General features: G+C 39.4%; 5 protein-coding genes across 5 annotated transcripts; all 5 read left to right on the forward strand.

Annotated features, from left to right (window-relative positions):
* Positions 1-2,384: 2,384 nt before the first annotated feature.
* On the forward strand, positions 2,385-3,332 carry LOC309354797 (olfactory receptor 14A16-like; the record flags this gene model as incomplete). The annotated part of the gene is made up of 1 exon (XM_081885066.1): positions 2,385-3,332. One exon carries the CDS (start codon positions 2,385-2,387, stop codon positions 3,330-3,332), a length of 948 nt encoding a protein of 315 aa, XP_081741192.1.
* A 5,782-nt stretch (positions 3,333-9,114) lies between these two features.
* Positions 9,115-10,083, forward strand: LOC309354798 (olfactory receptor 14A16-like; the record flags this gene model as incomplete). The annotated part of the gene is made up of 1 exon (XM_081885067.1): positions 9,115-10,083. One exon carries the CDS (start codon positions 9,115-9,117, stop codon positions 10,081-10,083), a length of 969 nt encoding a protein of 322 aa, XP_081741193.1.
* A 5,057-nt stretch (positions 10,084-15,140) lies between these two features.
* Positions 15,141-16,130, forward strand: LOC309354799 (olfactory receptor 14A16-like; the record flags this gene model as incomplete). The annotated part of the gene is made up of 1 exon (XM_081885068.1): positions 15,141-16,130. The coding sequence occupies one exon, from the start codon at positions 15,141-15,143 to the stop codon at positions 16,128-16,130; it is 990 nt and encodes a 329-aa protein (XP_081741194.1).
* A 5,304-nt stretch (positions 16,131-21,434) lies between these two features.
* Positions 21,435-22,391, forward strand: LOC309354800 (olfactory receptor 14A16-like; the record flags this gene model as incomplete). The annotated part of the gene is made up of 1 exon (XM_081885069.1): positions 21,435-22,391. The coding sequence occupies one exon, from the start codon at positions 21,435-21,437 to the stop codon at positions 22,389-22,391; it is 957 nt and encodes a 318-aa protein (XP_081741195.1).
* A 4,181-nt stretch (positions 22,392-26,572) lies between these two features.
* Positions 26,573-27,541, forward strand: LOC309354801 (olfactory receptor 14A16-like; the record flags this gene model as incomplete). The annotated part of the gene is made up of 1 exon (XM_081885070.1): positions 26,573-27,541. The coding sequence occupies one exon, from the start codon at positions 26,573-26,575 to the stop codon at positions 27,539-27,541; it is 969 nt and encodes a 322-aa protein (XP_081741196.1).
* Positions 27,542-27,870: the final 329 nt, after the last annotated feature.

The raw sequence follows: 27,870 nt of genomic DNA on the forward strand, positions 1-27,870 counted from the left end.
AGATGCCACAGGACTTGCCATGGGCCTGACGCTACCTGGCATGAGGTTGCACCAGCCTGCAGAGTGTCAGAAGATCCCTGTCCACAATATCCTTCTTAATAGGTTGTCTGCTTGAAAGACTAGTGGTACTTTCATTTCCTTACTTCTGCTCCTCTTTGGATGTTTGACTGTCATCAACAGTGGTTTCTCTTGAAAGTGAAATATCTTTGGAATGGAACTTTTTGATATCCCCCCCCCCCCCACAAATACTAGATTCCTTCAGAAACTTAATGTACCCAGAAACATAGTTTAAAATATGCACAAGAAGTTGCTGAGAACCAATTGAGCACCTCTTCAGAGTATTTTAAAGGGTTAATTTGTCTTTCCTACAGATTTGAACCACTTAAGAGGAATAGAATTAACAGAATTATAATAAACTAAAAACACTTTCCCCTCTATCTATAAAAGATAATTTCCCAGCTGATCTTGTACGCTGAGACATAGTGGTCCCAAGGCAACAAGTTTCTCAAGTGCTCAGAAACAAAAAAGGAAGAAATGTTGCAACAATCAAAACAGCTTCAATCACATGCACACATATATACCTCCTTGGCAGACTTGAATACTAGAATCCGTGGAAGACAGTCAATTAGATGTATATTTCAAATCCGAAGCTCATAGCGGTACGTATTAGGAATGCACTAGCTGTGAATTTCCTCCACTAAATGGATGGACTAGATTGCCTACAAAGCCTCTTTGCACTCTACGATGCTGCAGTTAAGACATTAAAAGTACTAAATTGGCAGGTATTACTTCAAACCATTCACTGTTTTATGCTTTAATTCTGGGTGATGGAGAGCCACCTGTTCAGTACTAAGGGCTGGTGAATTTGAAGGGCAGTGGTAAAACTACTGATGATTAATGATGCATTTCCCATATTCACAATTAGAGGCAGATACATACTCTTGATTTCAAAAATAATAATTTTCAATTCTTTTTATGACTTCATGGTTCTTGTACAACATGAAGCTACTGTCCTGATCTAAGAACTAAGGAATTTCTACATGTCTCTCCTCTTGCTTTATGGCAGGAGAGTGAAAAACATTTCCCCCTTATTATTATCACATTTACTTGGGGTAACTAAAAAGATGCTGGATGCTATCAATGGTTGGGGACTATGCCAGTGGAGGACAGTGTGAGAGACAAAATTGCATGGGGCCATCCATTCTTTCCTTCTGCAGCCCCTTTTCTCACCCCCCTCTCTTTCTCGCACAGAATGGTACTGGGGAGATACAGATCAATTGTGCCAGAGGGTCTAAACTGACCATTACCTAACAGCATTTGAAAATATATTGAAGAATGCAGGTTGTGGTTTTTTTAAAAAGACAAATGTTCAGGTAACAGATGATATGGAGCAAGTCAGATATTATGGGTCATTTGTTCCAAATCTTTCTGTTACATTCCCCCTGTCTCATATTCTTTTTTTTATGTCTACTTTATTTATATTCCTGAGTCTTGGTTTCCTTCAATTATCGGTTCCAAATTCAACACTTGTTCTGCACTCAACAAATGTGGGAGAATCTGTCCTGCTGATAGTGCTCAAAAGAGGGGAAAGGTGGTGTTTGCCGTTGTTCTCATTGATAACTTCTTTTGAAACAGTGAATATGAGCTAGGGCACACAAACATTTAAGTAGTTGATTTCTTTAAATTTTAACAAATGGTGTCTGAATGAATCAATTCAAATGATATGATGGTTAATTTGATTCATTGTGATACCAAAATATGACTTTTCATGGGCCAACTGCACATGAATGTCCTTATTTCATGGGCCAATGATTAATGGATAACAATAAAACTTTAGGTAGATCTAGAAAAGATTCTGCTCGGAATCGTGTCAGCCAGTGTAAACAATACAGTGGTACCTCGGGTTAAGAACTTAATTCATTCTGGAGGTCCGTTCTTGACCAGAAACTGTTCTTAACCTGAGGTACCACTTTAGCTAATGGGGCCTTCCATTGCCACTGCACCGCCGCTGTGTGATTTCTGTTCTCATCCTGAAGCAAAGTTCTTAACCCAAGGTACTATTTCTGGGTTAGCAGAGTCTGTAACCTGAAGCATCTGTAACCTGAAGTGTCTGTAACCTGAGGTACCACTGTATTGATTAAGATAGATCAGGGGTGTGACTCAGCTTCCTATATTCCTAGCTGCATATGGTTCCAGCAGCAAATGTGGAAGAAGGCTTTTGCCCTTGTTTACCGCTTATGGACTTCAAAGAGACATCTAATTATCTACTAAAGAAAAAAAATTGGGCTGGACTGAATAAGGTTTTGGTTTCATCCAGCAGAGTTCTTATATCAAGGATCAGGCACCTCCAAATTCTTTCTCTCCTTCTTCCCACAGGGTAGATGATGTCAAATGAGACCAATTTTCTTCTTCTGGGATTCTCTGATATGCGGGAGCTGCAAATTTTACATTTTGTGATATTTCTTCTGATTTATTTGGCTACTGTCATGGGAAATCTACTCATAATCATACTCATAACCCTCAACCGACAACTTCACACGCCAATGTACTTTTTCTTAATGAATTTATCCATCGCAGACATTGGCAACATCTCCATCAATGTCCCCAAAGCCATGAGCAACTCCCTCATGGACACCAGGTTGATTTCATATCCAGAATGTGTTTCCCAAGTCTTTTTCCTCATCTTCTTTGCAGTGACTGACCTGGTCCTCCTCACAGTCATGGCTTATGATCGATATGTCGCCATCTGCAATCCACTACGATATGAGACAGTGATGAACATGAGAGCTTGCATCCAAATGGCAGCTAGTGCATGGATGACTGGCCTTTTCAATGCTATGTTACACACTGGGGGCACATTTTCCATCACTTTCTGCTCTAACGTTCTCAACCAGTTTTTTTGTGAAATCCCACAATTGCTGAAGCTCTCCTGTAATGACAATTATATGACAGAAGTTGGGATCAATGTATTTGCAGCATGTGAAGCTTTCGGTTGCTTTATCTTCATAATCTTTTCTTATGTTCAGATTTTCACCAACGTACTAAGAATCCCCTCAGTGCAAGGGAAGAAGAAAGCCTTATCTACCTGCTTGCCACACCTCATTGTTGTCTCCTTATTTATCTGCACTGGCACCCTTGGCTATTTGTGCCCAACTCAAAATGCCCCCAAAGATCTGGTTATGATGATTTCTGTGCTATATTCTATGTTGCCACCCATGATGAATCCAGTGATCTATAGCATGAGAAATCAAGAGATCAGATCAGCACTGTCAAAACATTTTGGATGGAAACTACCAGTATGTTCCAAGCATCAAATGAAAATCATTTTGTAATCTACTGTATTTTGATATGGGCATTAAGGAGGGAGAATAAATTATTTTGGTTTGCATTTGAACATCACCCACCATACTTTGTCAGTCCCTGACTTTCTAATCGATTGGAACATGACTCTCAGTGAGATAGTGCATTTCTCCAATTTTTGCAATGCAGTGGCAGGTCAAATTAATGTGCAAGAATATGTTTGTTTTAATAAAAAGGTGCATAAAGAATAGGGTGAGAGACAATTTAAACAGACAAAATGCACATTTTAGGGGCAAAATGCATACCTCAGGTGAACAAACCTTCAATTTTAATTGGATTTTAGTAAAAAAAAAATTAAAAGTGAGTGGTTTGATGAATAAATGATTGTGTATATGCAAAATTGACATGGAGTAGAAATATTCTGGTCCATTTACAGCAAGTAGATATCTTCTTAATAGTATATGTTGTGTAGTAGCAATGGTGGATTTGGTGTGGGTTTTTTAAAGGTATGGACTTATAATTATTTCATAATCAGAAAGAAAGAAAGAAAGAAAGAAAGAAAGAAAGAAAGAAAGAAAGAAAGAAAGAAAGAAAGAGAGTCCTTTTTGTTTTAGGGCAGAAGTACTGGGATTTAAATTCCTACAATTCTTTCCAATAAGGCCCAAAAGAGCTAGGAATCTGACCAGGGGCACCGACTCACTCCCCATTGAGGGGGTGAGGCTACATGACATGTCACGTGACTCTACCCAGCTTTTCTGGCAGGATGCACGGAGGGCGATCTTCATGTTTGTTTGTCCCAGCTGCTGCCCGGCTCCTGTGCTTCCAGGCTGCTGGGCAGAGGCTGGGGTGCACGGACGTTGTGCAGCGGTGGCAGAGATTGGTGGCAGCCCTCCCCCCCAAATATTGTGGGGCACTGCCCCCTGTTGAAAAATAGTGGGGGAGCTGAAACCTCCTCTGCCCCTTATACCCGGTGCACTTGGATCTGACTATCTTAAATACCACTTCCTATTACACATGCCTTCACATGAAGTGCTCTTCCATCAGACACCAGTTATGTGGTGTTTGGTGTGAGGAAGATTTCATGCTTGTTGCACTTCTTGGTTTAAATACTTTCCCCAGAAGAGCTAATCTTTCATTATTCTTACATTGTTTCAGCACCACTGAAAAGGCTTGGTTATTTGTAAACAAGGTTGGTTTACATTTTCTATTGACATTCAGAAACACCGTATGTGTTTGTATGTGTTTGTTCATTTATTTATTTATTTAATTAATTACATTTACTTTCTGTAAAATATCTCAAAGCAATTTCATAATAAGAACATAAACAATAAAGAGATTTAAAAACAGGCTGCTGTTTCTAGCCATGAACCTGAATAATTGCACTCCCAGCCTCTGAAGACTGGGGGCTCAAATTGGACATAATAGGAGATAGCAGAGGCTAGCTTCTCCCTTAATTCCCCCAATGAATTTGGGGGGTGCCTTGAACCCACAGACACCTTCTGCTGTCAGAGTTGGAAGACTTCACCAAGAATGGAGGGGCAGGGTGCTGTGTTATGCCGTGACTCCATTTTGAAGAAAGCCTTGATCAACTACCTAGTTCACTGTGGATCCCCTTCTATTTTGGATAATTGGGTTAAGTAAAACGCACCCCAGCTGGCCTGATGTTGACAAAAGCAGCTGGCCTGATGTTGACAAAAGCTTATAACAATTTGACAGCTAATTTGCAGGTTAAATTGCTGCTGGGATGGGACTTTGAAAAAAGAGGGGTAGAACCTTTGACCACCATTTACTTACCTCCATGTACTTCTGAATCCTATCTGTCAGAAATGATGGGAGCCATGTCAATGAAGTACCCTCCTAACTCCCATTCCCTCAGGATGATCCATGGTTGACAATACAGGAAAACCAATGGGGCAACATTTCCCTTTCCAGCTCCTGGCCCAAAGCGGTTTCCATGCTGAAGCCTGGCCAGAAGCCAGAATGGAAAGGATCTCAATTATCAATTTCATATAGAAACATTTGAAACTATGTCAAACAAACAAACAAACAAGCAAACAAGCAAACCACTTGTTCACACAACTTGTTCAAAAAGGGGGTGTTGGACACAAAATGACAGTTCTTCAAATTGGAGGAGTCCGATTATGTTTCCGTTTTCAAAAGAGGCTATATTATCACCTTATTTAGTACTTCCCCTGAGATAAGTGTTTATAACTTTGCTAGCCCAAGTGTAGAAGTCTAAACATCCTGATTTCAATGACCAGGATGAGAATAAAAGCAATTAGCTACACTTCTCCCAAGAGCCTGTCCACATTTCAAGGTTAACAAAGTACAGTAGAAGGTATTCAAGAAGAGAGTGAGGGGGCAGGGTAAGACAACATCAGGGCCTCTTTCTATCAGAATGACCCCCTCTTAATGCTAAAGGACACCAACTGCCCTGTGAGAAATGAGAACAGAGTGATATATGCAGGCAAGCAATTTCAGGTCCTCCTCCAGTTGAACTGTCCTCTACCACTACCCCAATTCACCTTTATATTTTATATCATTTTATCATTTTAAAATTGTAAATGTAAATTGGCCTCAGTAGAAAGGTAGTATAGCTATATGTAACAAAAAATCCCCTGAAAACATAGCCTCCTCCAGAATAGCTACTGAAAAACTAGAATACAATCAAAATGGATCTCAGCAATGCTGTCTGCAAAGTGCTTTGCAAGCATGAGTCAGTGGGCCTCAGTGTCATCATCTATTTTCTCTTGAGGAGATAGATACTGTCTCAAAGGCCTTTCGTAATATGGAGCAGCTTCTTGCAGCATAGAATCCCTGTACTCTTGAGTCTGAACCTGGACCTGAAGCTATGAGAATGAATTACTGACATAGGTCTAGCTCCCATGAGTTGAACAGTCCCATTAGCTTATCAGTGCCAATTATCTAGGCTAGGGTAAGGGAAATAATAATAAAGGCAAAAGAAGAAATATCAACAAACTTTTATGATTAGCTGCACTGAGCTCCTGGGAACACGTCTCCAAGAAACCAAAGACAGACATATAAATTCCTTTCCACAACTGAAAAACTGAAAAGCTACACTGAAAGACACAGAGTCTTGATTCAAATGAAGAATGGAAGTGATGCAATGAAGAGACAAATGCAAACACTTCACTGATCCAGCTGGAAGACAAATTGCATCTACAGTATTTTTGATAATACACAGTGCTTTTTCTGGGGGTACTCAAGGGCATGCAGTCCTGAAACTCATCCCCCCTTCAATGTTTAAAGTGTGGTACTTACTGTAGCAACTTCATGGTGAGTACCAGTACCATTTTTCTTTAAAAAAGCACTGATAATATGTATGAGGAAAAGTAAACAAACAGTTTCTTATTCCCACCCCCTTTCTTCTCACCATCCTCATCCCCATTCTCTTGTCTCTTTGCCCATTCATCTTCCAAGCACAATTTCTCCATCTTTTACTTTTCCCTCAGATGCTCAGGGCAGACTGAAGACACACAATGAACAGAATGAGTTAGCTGAGATATATATGGGGAGAGAAAGAGAGAGAGAATAGAATAGAATAGAATAGAAAATAAATAAATAGCCCAACTTTCTTGAAACCAAATGTGCTTGCTTGCTGTGTTTGTGAGACACTTTGTAGACAGGTTTTTAGAGTGACAAACTTTCCTGGAATGAGCAATTAAAGTAAATTAAAATGTTGTTTTCTAACTATGCAAAAGACCCCATTTGCACTTGTAACAGTGTGGGGGTCTTTGAAGACCAGGTTGTGTCTCAGCGGCACTTCCTGGAATGACCCTGTCACATCATCATTTCAGGAAAACCTGCTAGGCTAGAAGCCAGTTCTGAAATAGCCCAATGTTACTGTGTGTACGCCCAGGGCATGTGAAACACGTTTTGACCTTTTTTTAAAAAAGGAATCTCAGCCACCTCATTACATTAACAAGGAAGTCACTGCAAAATACTCATAAAGAGGATTTATATGAAGTTCTTACATTCCTAGCAAAAGATACAGAAAAAAATATTGAATGTTGCAGGGAGTTTTTTTGGGAGCGTGGGGAGAGGGGGGAGAAAGCAGGCTTTGATACAGCACAGCATGATGTTTAGATCATGTAACAGCATTGCCAGAATAGCCATGGGGAGAGTTGTCATCTGAATTGACCACAGGGCCTATATCCTGTGTCCATATCTCTGTACTGTGGCTTGTTGTTGCTGGTTATAGGTTGGGATACTGGTCTTAGAAAGCAGACCCTCCAAGAGTCCCTTTTTTCCAGGGATGGCCCTGATTTAGAGAAGCCGTCCCAGTTTCTGATGTGATCCTGGAATGTCTCGCTTGTCCTTATGGTGTTCTTATTTTCATTGGAGAAATGTTGGAGGGTATGGTAGGATTTCCCTTTTTCATTTGTGAAATGTTTGAGAGTTTGGAGTTATCCAACCCCTGAGCCGTCTGAAGGCAATCCTGTATAGGGAAGTTGTTTTTTTTTAAATGTTAAAAGTTTTATTATGTTTTTATATACATGGGAAGCTGTCCAAAGTGCTGGGGCCACCCAGTAGGTTATGTGGGGTATAAATATTAAAATTATCATTATGGAGTGGGGTGTCCCAAATTTGATCGGAGAAATGTTGGTGAAAGTAATGTGTGAGTACTATCAGCTGGGAAGTAAAAGTGAAATCAATATATGGCACCTGTATAAGTCAGTAGGTTTCCTATATAAAGTGGGGGGTTCCCTTATATCTCCAGTATGCTGTTGCACTATATTCTCCAAAAAGTGAATGTTTTCCATGGATTGGTCTAGGCTCGGGTTGTTGCTGGGGTGTAATTGCTGTTGGAATAGCCTTCATGACCCAGGTGTCAAAGGTCTCATCAAAGCAGAGGAGAGACTATGGTGGGCAGAAGCTGAGAAAGTGCTGTTCTAAGCCACTCATGAGGATGCTAACCTACTGCATGAAAATGCATCATCATCATCATCTAAGGTCCCAGGGTAGTATACAACACTATAAAAATGCCATATTAAAATCACTTAAAACAATTTCAGTTTGGAAAAAGAGGTGTAACCCAAGATTGTGTGTGTGTGTGTGTGTGTGTGTGTGTGTGAATATGTTTGTATTTGTGGTGTCAAGAAATAGGGTGAAGATATCTGCCTTCAGTATGTGGTGTAAACTCTATAATGAAAGTGCAAAATTCACCTTTTTTGAAAGTGGTTTGTACAAAAAAATACCCTATCCAAGAACAGTCCCATGAACTTTTAAGGAGACTGGAACTACCAAGAGGGGCCCGTCTGCCATTCTTGACACAAGGCAGAGTCTTGTAGAGAAGGAGGTAATATAAGATATTAGGAAGCCAATTCACTTAGCATTCTAAATAGTAATATGAGTAGTTTAATTAAGCCCAGAAACTAATTTGTAAACCACTGAAGGAGATTTGTGAATTCAAAATTGAACTCTAGTCAGTAATAAGACTGCTGCATTGTGAAGCAGCTGGAATTTCCGAGATATCTACATATTCTTCTCAAGGCTAAAGTAGTTATATAGAATTTTCTCCTATGCCTCAAAACTTATCATCCATTCAAATGCATATATGACATCCACTTTGTTGTACTATGAGGAAAATGTTGCAGGGGCAACAGGATTATCACAGTCCTCCCTACATGAAGCACAAATTTCATGGTGGATTGCAGCACTGCCCCAAATATTGTTAATTATGAATTTAAATTATCTGCATACAAGCATTAAATAAAATGGAGAATCAGTTTTGATATTTGATGGGATTTTCTCTCACTCACAGGTAGCTCAAAATTTTGTGTGACATGCAAAATGAATAATCTCACTTTCACATCTGGATTTCTACTTCTAGAATTTTCTCAGATCCGAGAACTACAGATATTACACTTCCTTGTGTTCCTAGGACTATACTTGATAACTGTAATCGGGAATCTTTTGATCATCTTTGTAATAGCCCTTGATCATCACCTGCATACACCAATGTACTTCTTCCTCATGAACTTGGCCATTTCTGATATTGGCTCAGTTTCTGTCATTCAACCCAAATCCATGGTTAATTCAATCATGAACAACAGGCACATTTCTTATGGTGAATGTGTCTCTCAAGTTTTTTTCTTTTTTCTCTTTGGATGCGCTGATATTACTGTGTTAACCATAATGGCACATGACAGGTATGTTGCCATATGTAATCCACTACAATATGAAGTAGTTATGAACAAAGGGGCCTGCATTCAGATGATTACCATTGCATGGATCACCAGTATTCTCTATGCTGTGCTACACACAGCAAGCACATTTTCCATGACCTTCTGTTCCAATCGTGTTGATCAATTCTTCTGTGAAGTCGCAAAACTAATAAAATTGTCTTGCTCTGATTTATACCTAGTTGAAGTTGGACTTCTTGTATTTAGCTGGATTTCTGTGTTTGGATGCTTTGTCTTCATTATTGTAACTTATGCGTATATCATGACTGCAGTCCTCAAAATGCCTTCTGAACAAGGACGGCATAAGGCCCTCTCCACCTGCCTGCCCCACCTCCTGGTTGTCTCTCTGCTTATGTTCACTGGACTTTTTGCCTACATCGGACCAGCTACTAATAGCTCATCTGGGATGGATCTAGTCTTTGCTGTGATATATACAATACTTCCTCCTATGATGAATCCCTTCATCTACAGCATGAGAAACAAAGAGATCCAAACAGCATTGAAGAAGCTATTGAGCCTTAAACACTTTTGTGACACTGTTCCCAGATATATCCAGAAATGCTTGGGATTTCGTTGAACAGTCCTCCCCAGGCATTGAAAGTGTTGAGATCTGCAAAAGAATTCCCATTACTGGAGACAGATAAAATGTGGGGCCACAGGGGTGGTCTTCCATGTCTGCTAATAATTATCATGGTCACTAAATATTATCTCTTTTAATTTATATTGATGTTTTTAAAATATATTCTATCTATTTGCTCTGTTTAGCTTTGCTTTTATGCTGGTGTGGGGTTTCTTTATTATTGATGATGTGTGCTTGTTTTAAATGATGCTGATGCTGGTTTATTTTAGCCTTATTGATGTACAGCCTGAGATCTCTGCGTTAAGCATAGATGTAAATATTTTGCCTCCCATGTTTAACTATGTTTGCTTGCACCATTTTATCTTTTCAGAACATGTATGTGTAATCTGCCTCCATTCCCTGCATGTTTTTTCTGCAGCCTTTAAGAAAGAAGGATTGTAGGATTAACTTCCTGTTTTTCTATTAATGTGTGATGTTGATGCCTGATATTAATGGTGTATTTTTCTCAAAAGTCTTATGTGGGAACAGTTGAGGTAATGCCATTGCAATTCAAAACTGCAATAGCAAGTCAATCGACCATACCAGCTATATTGTACCAATATTTCTGCGAAATCCAAAACTACTAAAATTGTCTTGCTCTGCCTTGTTCCTATCTGAAGTTGGATTTCTTTTATTTAGCGCTATCATAACATTAGGGTGATTTATCTTCAGTGTTATAACTTCAGGGTGGATCTTAACTGCTGTCCTCAAAATCCATTCTGAACAGTGGAATACTATTATTATAGTATTAATATTAATATTAATTAATATTAATATTAATAATGGCACAAGGCCCTCTCCATTTGCCTGCTCCTCTGCCTTGTTTTCTCTGTACTCTTGTTTACTGGACTCTTTGTCTATGCAGGACCTCCTGGCAATAGCTCATCTGATCTGGATCTTGTCTTTGCTGTGATATATACTAACTAGAAATAAATAAATGCACAGGATGGTTATTAGAAGTAAGAAGCTGCACAGAAATCCAAGTCAAATTGTGTGTGTGTGTATATGGACATACTGATACAGACTAATATTGTTGTAGGATTAAAAGATTTGCTTTGAATATTTGGGTCCTCTTTAAGCCCATTATGTTATATTTCCATGAATGGACTCCGTAGGAGAAGGCACTGCAGTCCATTGAGTTGCCATAAAGAGACAGTGATTCATGCTTGCAGAAGGAGGCAGGAGGCTCCCCCTCTTCAGCTGAAAGCCACATCATCCTAGTGGTAGGAAAACCATAGGCCAGAATAGGCTCTGGCCCAACCTTTTTATGACTGGCAGGCACCTTCCTGAAAGGTGATGGTAAGGGTCACGCCAAATCACCTCCAGGAGGCTCTGTCTGCACCTATGGGAAGCATTGGTGAAGGAAGTTGCAAAGGTACAAGGGGGGAGGGAGGAAATAGTTGAGTGACAAGGGGCAGTGGCAGGGTAGTGGTGGTTGTGGGGGTATGATACATACCGGCTCTTATTTTTCTTTAAGACCAAACAAAAAACAACAACACTTAATACAACAATGCTGTATCTTTTTCTCATGTTATATTGAAGTATTTTAATTAGTAAATAAAATGCAAAAGGCTAAGGTGGTTCAATTATTTTTCTCTGCAAGGGAAAACCAGTGCTCTGTCACAAAAGCCACCTTGTTGATATTTTTGTCAAGTTCCTGAAAAGGAATAACAGTCAGCACTCAAGGAACTACCATCAAAAGAGTGTCACCTTGTGCTTATTGCAATCTTTCAAGTGCTTGAAAAATAATAATAATAAAAGATTCACCACCCTTTTCCATTTTGTGTTTCTTTTAAATTTTGAATTGGAAGATTAGACGGAATCTGAAGATTCATGCTGTTCTCCCACAAAGCACTGTAGAAAATGCAATACCTAACTTTCTCTTTGAGAGCCAATATGGATAGGAATGGCTTCAGATTTATGGTTATGCCACAGTGACAACACAGCTGATTTTGTATCTCTAAGACTGGGGTTTGTATTGGGAAGCCTTTTGTTTGGTTGAGGGGAGGTTGTGGCCTCACCTGCCCCTCCTCAGTAAGGGTATCCTGTTAGAGGGATCCGGGGCGTCATTTTTTTCTAGAGCCTTCACATGGGCTAGAGCCATGTCACAGTTCCCTATGGGAACCCCTGGGGGTGTTACTATCTGACTTAAGTTATAGGGCACTTCCTAATGGTGGACTCCCTGCAGACAGGCAGGAGTCAAGATATAGTCTGGCTTCACCCAAAGCCTAAGTCAAACCACTCACATCTGTAACCAATAAAGTTGTGGCCTTTTTGAACCCATGAACCATAATATTCTGCGTCAGTGTGATTTATTGTTCTCCTGGGAACTTTGTGGCTCGGTTGCCTTGGGATGCAAGGAACTGCTGAAGTGGTCAAACCAGTCTCTTTGGTAATGGCCCTAGTCAGCTTGCTAAGTATACACTTAAAATGTCTTAAGTGTCAAAAAGGAGAAATATTTTAGGGTTTTTTTGAATATCCCATATTTGTTTTTATAATATTCAGTACTGTCCACATCAGGAATCACAAGACAGAGAAACCAGTAGGAGAAAACTTCAATCTCCCAGGACATTCTATACAAGATCTCAAAGTAGCTGTTCTACTACAAAGGAATTTCAGGAATAGACTGGAAAGAGAAGCTGCTGAATTGCAACTTATTACCAAACTTAAAACCATGGAGAGACCTGGTCTGAACAAAGACATTGGATTCTTATCTCATTATACATGACAAAGCCATTTTTCACCTTCTCACCCCTTGCTTTTTCCTGTAAGTACTGTCCAGAAATTCTTAATTTTCAGTATTATTAAGGTCCCTGAATGGATTCCCAGCAAAGTACTTTCACGGTGAAAATGACACAAAGCAAACATAAAACAGCAGTAAATTCATTCATTCCTTTTACATACATGTCATAAAATAAATAAAAAAGAGAACTGTCATTGTGAAGTTCTGTGTTTCAGGTTGTGTCACCACCAAACCCCTTTGCTGAAGCTTGGTCTTTATGTTGACTCAGCTCCTCAACAGTTCTGTCAAACAGATTAACATTTGGGAATCAAATTATAAAACCCTATGTAACATAGAAACATCATTTACAACAACCAAGTGCATCAGCAAAATGCTTTGTTGAGCCAGCCTCTCAACAATGTTCTATTTTCTCTGGAGGGAACAGCTGTAAAAGGCAATAAGGAACAACTCTTTGCAGGTATAGTACTTGTACTTTAAGCCTTAACTGGAACATCGGGGGGGGGGGGAATGAATTAGACATCAAGATTCCTATTGCCTTATTGGTGCCAATCATCTATGTAGGATAGTGTAGGAACAAACAAAGAGAAGGTAAGGGGGGGGGGAATTCAACACCACTTTCCTGATCAGGTGTACTGGGCTCCTGAGAGCATGTCTCAAAGAAGTCAGAGAAAACAGAACTATAAATTCCTTCCCACAGCAGAAAAACCTCAGTGTTAATAGATACATACAGAGGATTAATTTTCAAAGAAAGAATTAAGGAAGTTCAAAGGACTGGGTGAACTACGTGCCTTGTCTGCCCATTGAAACATTGTTGAGACAAGATAAAGTTCAATCTACACATACATGCAACATAATACTTCAAAGTCTTCTTCCTGAGCAACTGGAATATCTCTTTTGAAAACTGCTGCATTTGAGCTGATAGGAGACTTCTGCATGGAACCAGTGATGGTTACTTTAACAATGAAAGTGAGTAAATCCATTTTCAATCATTTAATGATAAAACTTTATGCTCAAAGTAGGTCTCATTAAATTTAGTGGGACTTACTCTCAGCTAAGTGTGCACAGTATTGCAGCCTACATTACTAAAATGTATATATGATCTGTTATGCCAAAAATAAAAGTTTTATTGAGGACTAATAAATTTATTGTGCAGGGAATTTTCATATATAATACATATTGATCTCTTAAGAAGTCAAAGGCCAAAGAAGAAGAAGAAGAAAACCCTATACAAACTTACCCTAACTTTTTGACTTCATGGTTAGTGCACAAACAACCGGACAAAATCAAAGATGCCATTGTAGGTTTGTCATCACATTCCTGAACAGTATCAATAGTTTGTTGGTGCCTGAAAAACTTACACATTTATTATGGCTTTTTGGGAACCAAGGTCCACGAATCATTATCTCGAGTATACACGTGGCTGTGGTTAGCTTTTGTGGTAGGGGATGGAGGGTGTAAACAGTGAATCACTAAAAGTACAGAGACAGTGAAAAATAGACAATTAACTAAGTATATGGATTGGTAAACCATTTAATACATGTTTAGTTATTAAAAAGTACATTGGAACAGTTCAATTTAGAAGTTATAACACGATACCTCTTGCATTTTAGTAGTTTCATGGTGCAATCTCCTTTTGCAGTTTCTTTTTTCAAGTGCAACCATATTAAGGTCAAAAAACACTCTCTCCGAGTCTGGTCCCATGAATTCTGAGGGTGCTGGAACTACCAAGAGGAGCCCCCTTGCCAATCTTATCACAAAGCAGAGTCTGTACGGAAGGAGTCAATATCAGATATTAGGAAACCAACTCACTTAGCATTCTAAATAATAATATGAGTAGTTTAATTGTGCCCAGAAATTAATTTGTAAACCACTGCAGGTGACTTGTGAGTTCAAAATTAAACCCTGCTCAGTACTAACACTACTGCATTTTGACCATCTGAAATTTCGGAGATATCTACCTATTTTTTCTGAGGGATAGAGTAATTGTGCAGATTTCCTTCTGTACGCCAAAGATTATCATCTACTCAAGATGCATTTATGACATCCACTTTGTTGTACTATGAGGAAAATATTGAAGGGGCAATAGGAATATCACAGTCCTCCCTAAACGAAGCACACATCTCATGGTGGATGCAGCACTGCCCATAATATTAATAAATATGAATTTAAAATATCTGCATATAAGCATTAAATGAATTGAAGAATCAGTTCTGATATTTTGTGGGATTTTCTCTCCTTCACAGATAGCAGGCATTCTTGTGTGACATACAAAATGCATAATGTGACTTCCACCTCTGGATTTCTACTTCTAGAATTTTCTCAGAACCGAGAACTACAGAAGCTACACTTCTTTGTGTTCCTAGGACTATACTTGATAACGGTAATTGGGAATCTTTTGATCATCTTTGTAATAGCCCTTGACCATCACCTGCATACACCAATGTACTTCTTCCTCATGAACTTGGCCATTTCTGATATTGGCTCAGTTTCTGTCATTCAACCCAAATCCATGGTGAATTCAATAATGAATAACAGGCACATTTCTTATGGTGAATGTGTCTCTCAAGTTTTTTCCCTTTTCCTCTTTGGGTGCTCTGATTTTACCCTGTTAACCATAATGGCACATGACAGGTATGTTGCCATCTGTAATCCATTGCAATATGAAGTCGTTATGAACAAAGGGGCCTGCATTCAGATGATTACCATTGCATGGATCACCAGTATTCTCTATGCTGTCTTACACACTTCAGGCACATTTTCCATTACCTTCTGTTCCAATCATGTTGATCAATTCTTCTGTGAAGTCCCAAAACTACTAAAATTGTCTTGCTCTGACTTACACCTAGTTGAAGTTGGACTTCTTGTGTTTAGCTGTATTTCTGTTTTTGGATGCTTTGTCTTCATTATTGTAACTTATGTGTATATCATGACTGCAGTCCTCAAAATGCCTTCTGAACAGGGACGGCATAAGGCCCTCTCCACTTGCCTACCCCACCTCCTGGTTGTCTCTCTGCTTATGTCCACTGGACTCTTTGCCTACATCAGACCACCTAGCAACAGCTCATCTGGCCTGGATCTAGTCTTTGCTGTGATATATACTATTCTTCCACCTATGCTCAACCCATTCATCTATAGCATGAGAAACAAAGAGATTCAGACTGCATTGTGGAAACAATTGAATCTTAAGCAATTTCCTGACACTATTCCCAGGTTTATTCTGAAATGTTTGGGATTTCCTTTTATAGCCCTTCCTAGGAGTTGAGATCTACTGGGGTTGCCCTTCTTAGGGAGCAATCCAATATTCAAGAAGCAGGCATGAAAAGTATACAGCAGAATCATCTGGTAGACATATTTGTTGTTGCTCTGTACCCCATAGATATTATTTTGTTAATTTTTGAAAAATTAAACCATTATTGCAGTTCATAGTAGTGTCACCCAGATACACTGTGACCAGGGTAATTTTGCTATTGCAGCAATCCCTACCTTGGACCTTTCCGCATTTTGTTGGCATCCAACTACTATCAGCTAGACCCACTTATCATCCTGTTTTGGGTTGAAGGGAGATGGAGTCCAACAAAATAGTAAAGGCCATTGGTCCTCACTCACTAGACTACTGGAGTGCTACTTGATTGGCTTGGTTTTGTATTGTCATCTAAAAGCAATGCATGGTATTAAAGTAACAGCATTTATTTTTCCCGTGTTGTTTTTTGTGTTGCTATTGGATAAGGGTAAACGAAATGGGAAGGTATCAACTCTTTTGCTATATGGAGAGGAGTTATAGCTCAAATCATCTGGAAGGTTGATCTTTAGTGATTCTTCCTCAATTCCAAACTCACCTCTTCTTCCTAAATGAGTGATCAAGGTTGACCTTTGTGACTCTAGATTCACCCCTGACAACAGCCTAATGTGATGTAGGCTACTGTGTCAATTTCACTAGCAAATTCCCAGGGCAGTTTAGCCAAGCTCTTGCTCAGGGTTTTCATTGGGAGTTAGCTGAGGAAACTAAATGAAGCCCAGGATTTTCATCTCTCAGGAGGGAAAGAGATTGTTGATTTTATGTTGATTTAGGCCTGCAGAATGTAGTAGAAGCTACCTTCCTATATTATATTAAGTTTAGAAAGTAGGAGCTACATTTTATTTTAATTTTACTACAGTTCTAAGTTCTGTATATTTTACATATACAGGAATGGTATCTTCAGGCAACATTAATGTAAACATGCAAAATGATGTTCTCAATTATATATGCAATATCAATTGCAACAAGTTCGCAATGTGCTCCGTTTTGTGAGTCCAAATATAGACTAGGGTGAAGGATTGACTGAGCCCTTAAAAGTCCCAGGTGCAGAGATTCCAAAGGAAGATTCACAAAACATCTGAGTGATCAGTTCCAGTGCTTTATCATAAAGTTATATCAAGAGACTTACATACAGCAATGCAATGTAGAATTCCTTGCCGCTACACTTCAGATCGGACACTTAAGCAGCAAGCACCATGGCTTTGTCTGTGAAGGGCCAAGTGGATATGGGCTGCTCTTTTGCCAAGAACAAAATGGGTTCCATCTTAATAGATCTCTGAAGTAGCAACATACCAACAGTGTAGAAGAAAGGTTGAATTTATTGAGCAGAATAGGCCTTTATACACACATTTTAAAAGTGCAAAAACTCACCCAGGATCAAATAAAGAGGCAGACAATAAATTCTTAACACAGAAGACTAAACAGCCAACAACACACACACACACAAACCATCCCAAACAAAACATTAACCCAACAGCCAACATCCAATAGCAGACAACCAACTGAACCCCTCCAGCCAGCTGCAGGGAGTCCCAGGGGTATCAGGGGCTATGCAGGACCAGCAATAGCATTGGCTTGCATCAAGTCTCCCTCTTGTCTGGCTCAAACCCTGCAGTTTTTATCAGCTCCAGGCAGTGGCGTAGTTAGCTGCTCATGTGCTGGGGGCGGCACGCACATCCTGCAACCGGGAGTGGGATGAGCCGCCCATGGGGGTGGGGCGCACTGCATGAAGCCTCTCCACCATCACCCCCTCAGTCATAGGGCAGCTGAGGGAGAGGTGGAGGGCAGACACATGTCCCATGCTGCCATTTTAGGCAGTGCGGAGCCTGCAGGCACCCAAGCCACCACGTCAGTCACTGGTGTGGCGCCTAGTGCCAGCCACATTTCGTTACATTTGTTTACTGATCTAAAAAATTTCGTGAGCCCATTTTTTTAAAAAACACACTCATATTTGTGTCATTTTGTCACCCCCTCCCCTCAGTGATGACACCCGTGGCAGTCTGCACCCCCCTTTTCTCCACCACTGGCTCCAGGCAGATAGGGCTTAATGACTCAACTGCCGCCACCTAGAGTGGTTGATCCTATTTTCACCTGGCCTGTGAGTTCATGATCCAGGCCAGTAAACCAGCTAAACCTCAACTGGGCCACCCCCCCCCCCCCCAGGAACAGGAGTGCTCCTGAAAGCATGTAAGTTGGTACTGAATCAAGGATTACTAGCACAAGGCCACCTATGCCTCCTCGATTGCGATTCTTCTGCATTTCCACTACAAATACTTATCCAAAAATCAAGCAATGCAAGCCTGCAAAAAGAGTCCAATTAAACACCCTTTGCTTAAAGGTCTGTTCCCCACTGCCATTCATCTCTTATATAAGGGAGTCAGTGCCAGGCAATCAGCGTGAGAAGTCTCAACTCTCCCAACCAAAATTAAGACTTCAAAACAACCATATAAGAATATATGATCTCATTCTACAACTTGCATCACTTAGTCGCAGGGTTATCTCGACTACCAAGATGTTGTTTACAGGCATCCCAGGACAACACATCATTTGGTTCTACAGTCAATGGGCCTCTGAGAAATCCTTAGTTTTGTTAGGATAACTTAACTTTAATATGTCCTTCTTAATACAGAAAAGCTCCATGCTGATATAGCACCTGTTCCCATGCTTGAACTCCAAGTCTAAACCTGGACATCAGTAAGGAAATTAAAAATGATTGACATTTTTTTGGCTCAGCAAGCTTTTCAGATCAGCTGTGCAAGGCTCCTGAGAACATGTCTCCAAGAAAGCAAAGCAAACAAAAATATAAATTCCATCCCACAGCAGAAAAAACACAGAAAATTGGCAGACACACAGAATACCAAGTTTCAAAGGAGCAATGAAAGTGCTTCAGTGAACAGACAAATGCAAATATTTATTTTATGCAAAAGCAGTTGGGAGAGAAAATTAATCTTCTGTTCATGATACTTTGAGGAATAGTAAGTAAAAGTTTTCTCATCCCCCTTTCTTCTCATCATTCTTATTCCTATTATCTCATTTGTTTGCCCACTCATCCATCTTTATTTCAAAAAACCAATTTTCCCTCCTAGCATTCTCTCACACCCATATCTAAATATGGTAGTGGCTTATATTTGTGGTTAATGCACAATCAAACATATAGTAGTATCTAAGAGACACAATAAGCAGATTTTATTTTCACATTTTCAAGCAAAATCATCATTTTTGTAGCACCTGAAAGACTAACACATTTATTACAGCATATTCTTTTTTGGGGGGGAAGAATTGCAAACAGTGAGGTCAGTGGAATATGAAATGCAGTAAGTACAAATAATGAAATTTATATTATCATGGTGGTAATTCACAGAACAGTTGCTGATAAACAAACCTCCTGAATTGTTAAGCAGTTTAAGGCATGCAGGATGTTCAAAGTCCACTGTTCTAATTCAGTCAACAAACCTCTTGCTGGATTGTAGCCCAGTGTTTTCCTGTTATATTCAGCTTTTGAAGCCCATTTATTCTTCAGTGCAGAGACTGGCCAGTTCGTCCAATGTAGAATTCAGAAGGGCGTGACCGGCATCTGATGACATATATCACATTGGAAGCAGGGTGAATGAAGCCCTGTTATTCTGGATAATACCATGGCAAACCTTTACACAATGTATACTTCAACCATCCAGTATGTTTGTGTGTGAAGAAATGATGCTTTCAAAGAGCAGGTAATGAAGAGTAGCACTTAAAGAAGAAAAATAGTAATGCTGTATAACTAGGGCAGTGAATTATGCTTACGTTATAAATGCAACATGGCAGCTGAGGGATTTTTATTTTTATTTTAGTCAAAATACGCTTGAAATTCTGTGTTATTGCTTCCAATTGTGACATTCTCTTTGAAAATAGGCTGGCAACACCTAGAGAGCAGGATGTTGGGAAATGCTGGTTCACAGCTTTGTCATCTGTTGAAAAAATAGGACCGAAGGAGCAAGTCCTGCACATTTTGGATCACATTCCTGATTCTCCTGATAAATCTTTTCCAGTATGGTCCAAATGTTTTGTGTTACACTGGAAGGAACGAAGTCTATTTTGGGGGTAGGGAGCAGAGGGAGTGGAAGTCAAGAGTGAGGAGAGTATCATGTCAAGAATGCTTTTCTGAGTGATGGCAAGGAGGGCAATTTTCCATTGACAAACACTGGCAGGATTTTCTGCAAGCATTCCCGGACCAGCCATTTTTTCACCAGAGATGCAGATAAAAGAATGTCACTTTTCCAGAGATTGAAGATAGTTGGGGAAGGGTAGGGAAAGAAAACAGCACTACATGTGGATGATAACTATTATATCCTATCATACTAGTGTTGCAAGAGTAGACACAGGAACAGAGTGGACTTCTGCAGTGCCCACACAGTCTGGTCACTTTGTCTACAGTATATCCCTGTGAAGTGGACTGCTCTGGCTGATGACTGATGATAACAGCTTTAGTTTGGGACACTGTCTGCAACAAGTACAGACCTATTCTTAAAGACCTGTGAGAGGGAAGTGTAATTCAAGTGGTTTCAGCTGGGAACTATCAGGGCAAGAAGTGGTGTCTTGTCATTTTCTCTTCTAGGCCTCTCAAGAGGTAGATTATTCCTGGATACATGTCTGGCCTTCATTATCATTTTTTTCCACTTCAATTGATGGACGTTTAACCAGCTCAGGCTGATGGTGGGTTGTTAGTGTTGTTCTAGATCAACTGTGATGATGCTAGCATATCCCATGACATCTCTTGTAATAGATGTCCTCCTGAAAATGTTAAATACCGTAATTGCGTAGAATGTCCTCCTGTACATCCCATTTCTTGTACAATGAGGAAAATATTGATGCTGCAAAACAATATCACAGTCATTATCTCTTCAAGGAACACACATTTGCCAATGGTTTATAGCATTTCCCATCACATTAATCAGCATGATTTTAATGGCTCTGCAGACAAGTATTAAAATAAATGGAGAATCAGCTGGATAGCTCAGTTGGTTGGAACATATGTGCTGATAACACCAATGTTGCAGGTTCGAAGTCTGTATGGGACGGATGTATATTCCTGCATTGCAGGGGTGGGCCTAGGTGATCCTTAGGCTTCCTTCCAACTCTACAATTGTATGATTGTATTATTCTAATAGATTTTATTTGCTATACATACAAGTATAAAAATAAATGGAGAATCACTTTTAGTATTCTTATGGGTTTTATTCTCTCTCTCTCTCTCTCTCTTACAGGTAACACACCGTTGTTTTCACATACAGAATGTCTAATCTGACCTCCACTTCTGGATTTCTGCTTCTGGAATTTTCTCAGGTCCGAGAACTGCAGGTCTTACAATTCTTTCTGTTCCTAGCATTATACTTAATAATCATAATGGGGAATCTTTTGATCATTGTTGTGATAGCTCTTGACCATCGTCTACATATACCAATGTACTTCTTCCTAATGAACTTGGCCATTTCTGATATTGGCACAGTTTCTGTCACTCTACCCAAATCAATGTTTAACTTACTCATAAACAGCAGTCACATTTCCTATTTTGAATGTGTCTCTCAAATTTTCTTCTTTTTAGTCTTTGAATGCTTAGATTTTTCTATTTTAATAATAATGGCACATGACCGGTATGTTGCTATCTGCAATCCACTGCAATATGAACAAATCATGAATGAAGGAGCCTGCGTTCAGATGACAACCATTGCGTGGATTGTCAGTATTCTCTATTCTGCGTTACACACTGCTGGCACATTTTCAATGAACTTCTGCTCCAATCGTGTTGATCAATTCTTCTGTGAAATCCCCAAATTAATGAAATTGTCTTGCTCTGACTTATACCTAGTTGAAGTTGGAATTCTTGTACTTAGTTATATCATAGCATTGGTATGCTTCATTTTCATTATTAAAACGTACGTGTGGATCTTCACTACAGTCCTCAAAATCCCTTCCAAACAGGGACAGAATAAGGCCCTCTCCACTTGCCTGCCCCACCTCCTTGTTGTCTCTCTATATGTGTTCTCTGCAACCTTTGTTTATGCAACACCACATAGTAATATCTCACCTGACCTGGAGCTAGTCTTTGCTGTGATATATACTATACTTCCTTCTTTACTAAATCCCTTCATCTATAGCTTGAGAAACAAAGAGATCCAGACTGCATTGCAGAAGCTATTGAATCTTAAACACTTGTATGGTACTGTTCCCAAATTTGTTCTGAAAAGTTGAAATGCTGTAGAGCCCTATCTGGGAGGTGAGATCTCACATGGTGATGATTATTAGTGTCCCATCACTAGATGATGTACACAGTGTGGGGATATGTGGGTGGGCCTGCTCCATGGTGGCTCCCAAGCTTTGGAATTCCATTTCCCTTGAGATTTCTCAGGCATTCATGCTGTTTCCTTTCTAATCTTAGCTTAAAACAAGGGTTTTTTTTGGGGGGTTGCCATTGAATTGATGCTGAGTTGCTTGTTTATGTGTTCTTGATTTTAACTTGTGCTGATTGTATTCTGTTGTAGGTTCCTAGTTTTAAGCTCTGAAATTACTGGATTGGATTGGGATATTTATATTTTAAATACATAAGGCGTAATGTCCTTATTTTCTTAGAATGCACCCTTACCAGATTGTTAACCTTACTTGTTTAAAAAGAAGCTGTAGATACACACAGTGGGAACATATGTTGTTCTCTACCCATATTATTTTGGCAATGCTGCTTCTGTCCAGATCTCCCAACAGTTCCAGCCAGCATGGCTTATGGCTACATTGTGAGTATAAATTTCCCTGAGCACTTGTTGAGCACTTCTGTATTGTTTATACTCACTTGAAAGTGAGTATAAATTTCCCTGAGCACTTGCTGAATTTGGAAATTTATATCATGAAAAATGAAAGTTGCTTTGTGGAAACTAGGGGTTTTTCTTGGTTGTTATTATTTAGAATTAAACTCTTTAAATTTTGACGATATACACACTGTAAACATGAAGACGGGACTTAACATATTTTCATGTGTTGAGACTATGTGGCTCAAGAGATAAAGATTTAATTTACCACAAATGTTAGTGAAACAAGGCACAATTCATGTGATGTTTATTCTAAATACAAAGTACCAAGGAACTGAACATTATATTTATTCATTCATTCCATTACCCCTAGCCAAGATACCTTTTGAACTAATGAAATACCTGTACATCTTTTTTCCCAGACAGAAATAAATAAATGCACAGGCTGGTTATTAGAAATAAGAAGCTTTCCAGCTATCCAAGTTCAATTGTTTGTTTGTGAGTGTTTGTGTATAGATGGGCAGATTGATACAGACTAATATTGTTAAAGGATTACAGGATTTGCTTTGAATATGTGCTTCCCCTTTAAGCCCATTATATCGTATCTCTATGATTGGACTCTGTGGGAGAAGGCACTGCAGTGTCTTTTAAGCACCCTTTTTACATGTCTCAAGAGTCCATTGTGTTGCCATAAAGGGTTTTGAAGCAAAAAAATCTTACAGGTGTAAATGACATAAAGCAAACATAAAACAGCAGTAAATTCATTCACCCATTCATTTTACATGAATGATAAAATTTATGTAACTGTCATAAATAACATAAAATAAAATAGAGCACTGACATCCTGAGGTTCTGTCACCACCAAACTGTCATGTGACAAGGGTCTTTGAGAGCAAAAGCAGTAAAAGGAAGCAGTAAAGAAAAACTGCAAAATCACTCTAGCATGCTGAATATCTGTGACTTATCCAGAGGATGACCCATTCTCTCCATAAATGTTTTGTATCTGTTTGCAGGCAGACTCAGTGGAGCCATGAGACTCTGAGTCTCTCTGTGTGTGGAGCCTGACTCAGGAATGGTGCCTGTGCTCAGTGAAGCCTGTACTCTGTTTTATGCTCTGAATGTGGTTTAATTTTCTGTTACACTATGCTGTTATTTGCAAACAAGTTTATTTTAAATCAGTAAAGCTTTTATTCTTTTACTGAAGAAGACTTTGCATTATTAATTTAAGCTGTGCATCACAAACCCCTTTGCTGAGGCTTGGCCTTTGTACTGGCTCAGCTCCACAATAGTTCTGTCAAACAGGTTATCATTTGGGAACTAAAATTTACAAAGTGTGTTCTCCTTCATAGAGAGCATGTGTTGTGGTGGGGTCTGACAGGCCACCCCTCTGTCGCTGGGCGGATTAGTATGGATGACCATCCACAGTGATTGGGCAGTTGGGTTACTGGGCAAATTTTGGTGTTGCCATTTAGGGGGATGGACCAAAGATTATAAAATCAAGTCACTGACTGGGCTTTTTCACTGCATGCATCAGATCACCCGCCCACTCTCCCTAATCTAGGGCTATTGCGTTGACCTAGCTATGCCTGTCATGGGGTTGTCTGCTTTTGGGGCAGGAGCCTGGTAGGAATTTTGTCCATTTGGCTGATTGGCTGGTGCCATTTGGTTTTTGCCTACTGCATAGCAAATTGTCACAACTTGTAAGGTTGTGGTTAGGCATTGGTTAAAAAATTGGTTGGTGGAGGGGTAAGGATTAGTGGTGCCTGCCCCTCCAATGCTGCTGCTGCAAGGGAATTCCATTAAAGGAATCCAGGGGCTTGCCATTCTTTCGTCTGTACCCCTGAATGGGACTTGGGCCTTGCAGGGGAGAGGTGAGGGTCTGGTGCCCGGCTCCATGGTCCCCCCAATATTGTTTTCCCTTAATGGCTTTTGCTGGAATCCGGAAGTCAGTTCTGTCCTCGGGCAGGGGACAGATAGTCGGAACCAATGCCTAAGCAACCACTCACATTTATGTATTTTAATAAAGTTGTGGCCATAATTATGCCAAAAACCTTAAACAAAAACTATGTGTGAATTGTCAATTATTTAGGGGTGCCTTGGGGGACCTCGACACACAACCCTTTGTAACATAGAAACATCAACAACAACCACCAATGGCATCTACAAAATACTTTGTTGAGCCAGCCTCTCAACAATGTTCTATTTTCTCTGGAGGTTACAGCTGTAAAAGGCAATATAGAACAACTCTTTGCAGGTACAGTATAGTACTTGCACATTAAGCCAAAACCGGAACATCAAGGGAACAAAATATAATTAATTATAAACATTAACATTCCTATTGCCTTATTGGTGCCAATCATCTATTTAGGTTAGTGTGAAAACAAACAGAAGGCGAAGGAAAAAAATTCATTTTTCCGATGAGGTGCACTGGGCTCTTGGGAGAATGTCTCCAAGATGTCAAAGAAAATAGAACTACAAATTCCTTCCCATAGCTAATAGACCTCAGTGTTGGTAGAAACACACAGAGGGCTAGGTTTCAAAGAAAAATTAAGAAAGATCAAAGAACTGGGTGAACTACGTGCCTTGTCTGCCCATTGCAGACATTGCTGAGACAAGATAAAGTTCAACATACACATACATGCAACATAATACATCAGAGTCTTCCTCCTAAACAACTGGATTCTTTCTTTTGAAAACTGCTGCATTTGAACTGATAAGAGATTTCCACCTGAAACCAGTGGTGCTTATTTCAATAATGTAAGTGAGTACATCCATTTACAGCCATTTAATAGTAAAATTCAATGCTCAAAGTATGTCTCATAAAATTTAGTGGGACTTAATCCCAGCTAAGTGTTCACAGGATTGCAGCCTACATTACTAAAATATACATGTTTTGTTATTAAAATAGCAATTGTAAGAATTCAATCCAAAAGTGATAACACTATACCTCTTGATGAATTGCAATTTAGTAGTTTCATGGTGCAATCTCCTTTTGCAGTTTCCTTTTTTCAAGTGCAACCATATTAAGCTCAAAAAATACTCTCTTCAAGTTCGGTTGAATGAATTTCTATGGGTGCTGGAACTACTAAGAGGGAATCTTTTCCAATATTAACACAAGACAGAGTCTGTTGGAAAGGAGGCAATCTCAGATAATAGGAGACCAATTCACTTAGCATTCTAATATGTAATATGAGTAGTATAATTGTGACCAGAAACTAATTTGTAAACCACTGCAGGTGACTTGTGAGTTCAAAATTGAACCCTGTTCAGTAGTAACACTACTGCATTTTGAACCAGCTGAAATTTCTGAGATATCTACCTATTTTTCTGAAGGATAGAGTAATTATGCAGATTTCCTCCCATACCCCCAAAGATTCTCATTTACTCAAGATGCATTTATGACATCCACTTTGTTGTACTATGAGGAAAATATTGAAGGGGCAATAGGAATATCACAGTCCTCCCTACACGAAGCACACATTTCATGGTGGATTGCAGCACTCCCCATAACGTTAATAAATATTAATTTAAAATATCTGCATAAAAGCATTAAATGAAATGGAGAATCAGTTCTGATATTTTGTGGGATTTTCTATCTCTCACAGATAGCTGGCAATCTTGTGTGACATAAAAATGGACAATCTGACATCCACATCTGAATTTCTACTTTTAGAATTTTCTCGGAACCGAGAACTACAGATACTACACTTCTTTGTGTTCCTAGGACTATACTTGTTAACAGTAATTGGGAATCTTTTGATCATCTTTTTAATAGCCCTTGACCATCACCTGCATACACCAATGTACTTCTTCCTCATGAACTTGGCCGTTTCTGATATTGGCTCAGTTTCTGTCATTCAACCCAAATCCATGGTTAATTCAATCATGAATAACAGGCACATTTCGTATGCTGCTTGTGTCACTCAAGTTTTCTTCTTTTTCCTCTTTGGATGCTCTGATTTTAGCCTGTTAACCATAATGGCACATGACAGGTATGTTGCCATCTGTAATCCACTGCAATATGAAGTAGTTATGAACAAAGAGGCCTGCATTCAGATGATAACCATTGCATGGATCACCAGTATTCTCTATGCTGTCTTACACACTGCAGGCACATTTTCCATTACCTTCTGTTCCAATCGTGTTGATCAATTCTTCTGTGAAGTCCCAAAACTACTAAAATTATCTTGCTCTGACTTATACCTAGTTGAAGTTGGACTTCTTGTGTTTAGCTGTATTTCTGTTTTTGGATGCTTTGTCTTCATCATTGTAACTTATGCATGGATCTTGAGTACAGTCCTCAAAATGCCTTCTGAACAGGGATGGCATAAGGCCCTTTCCACCTGCCTACCCCACCTCATGGTTGTCTCTGTCTTCATTTTCACTGCAGTCTTTGCCTACATCAGACCACCTAGTAATAGCTCATCTGGCCTGGATCTGGTCTTTGCTGTGATATATACTATTCTTCCCCCTATGCTCAACCCATTCATCTATAGCATAAGAAACAAAGAGATCCAGACTGCATTGTGGAAACAATTGAATCTTAAGCAATTTCGTTTTACTGTTCCCAGATATATCCAGAAATGCTTGGGATTCCCTTGATCAGTCCTGCCCAGGCAATGAAAGTGTTGAGATCTGCGAAAGAATTCCCATCAGTGGAGACAGATAAAATGTGGGGCCACAGAGGTGGTCTTCCATGTCTGCTAGTAGTTATCATGGTTGCTACACATTATCTCTTTTAATTTATATTGATGTTTTTAAAATATATTCTATCTATTTGCTCTGTTTAGCTTTGCTTTTATGCTGGGGTGGTTTCTTTATTATTGATGATGTGTGCTTGTTTTAAATGATGCTGATGGTGGTGTATTTTAGGCTTATTGATGTACAGCCTGAGATCTCTGCATTAAGCATAGATGTAAATATGTTGCCTT

Source organism: Podarcis melisellensis (assembly GCF_964234715.1).
Source record: "Podarcis melisellensis genome assembly, chromosome: 13".
Classification (NCBI taxonomy): Eukaryota; Metazoa; Chordata; class Lepidosauria; order Squamata; family Lacertidae; genus Podarcis; species Podarcis melisellensis.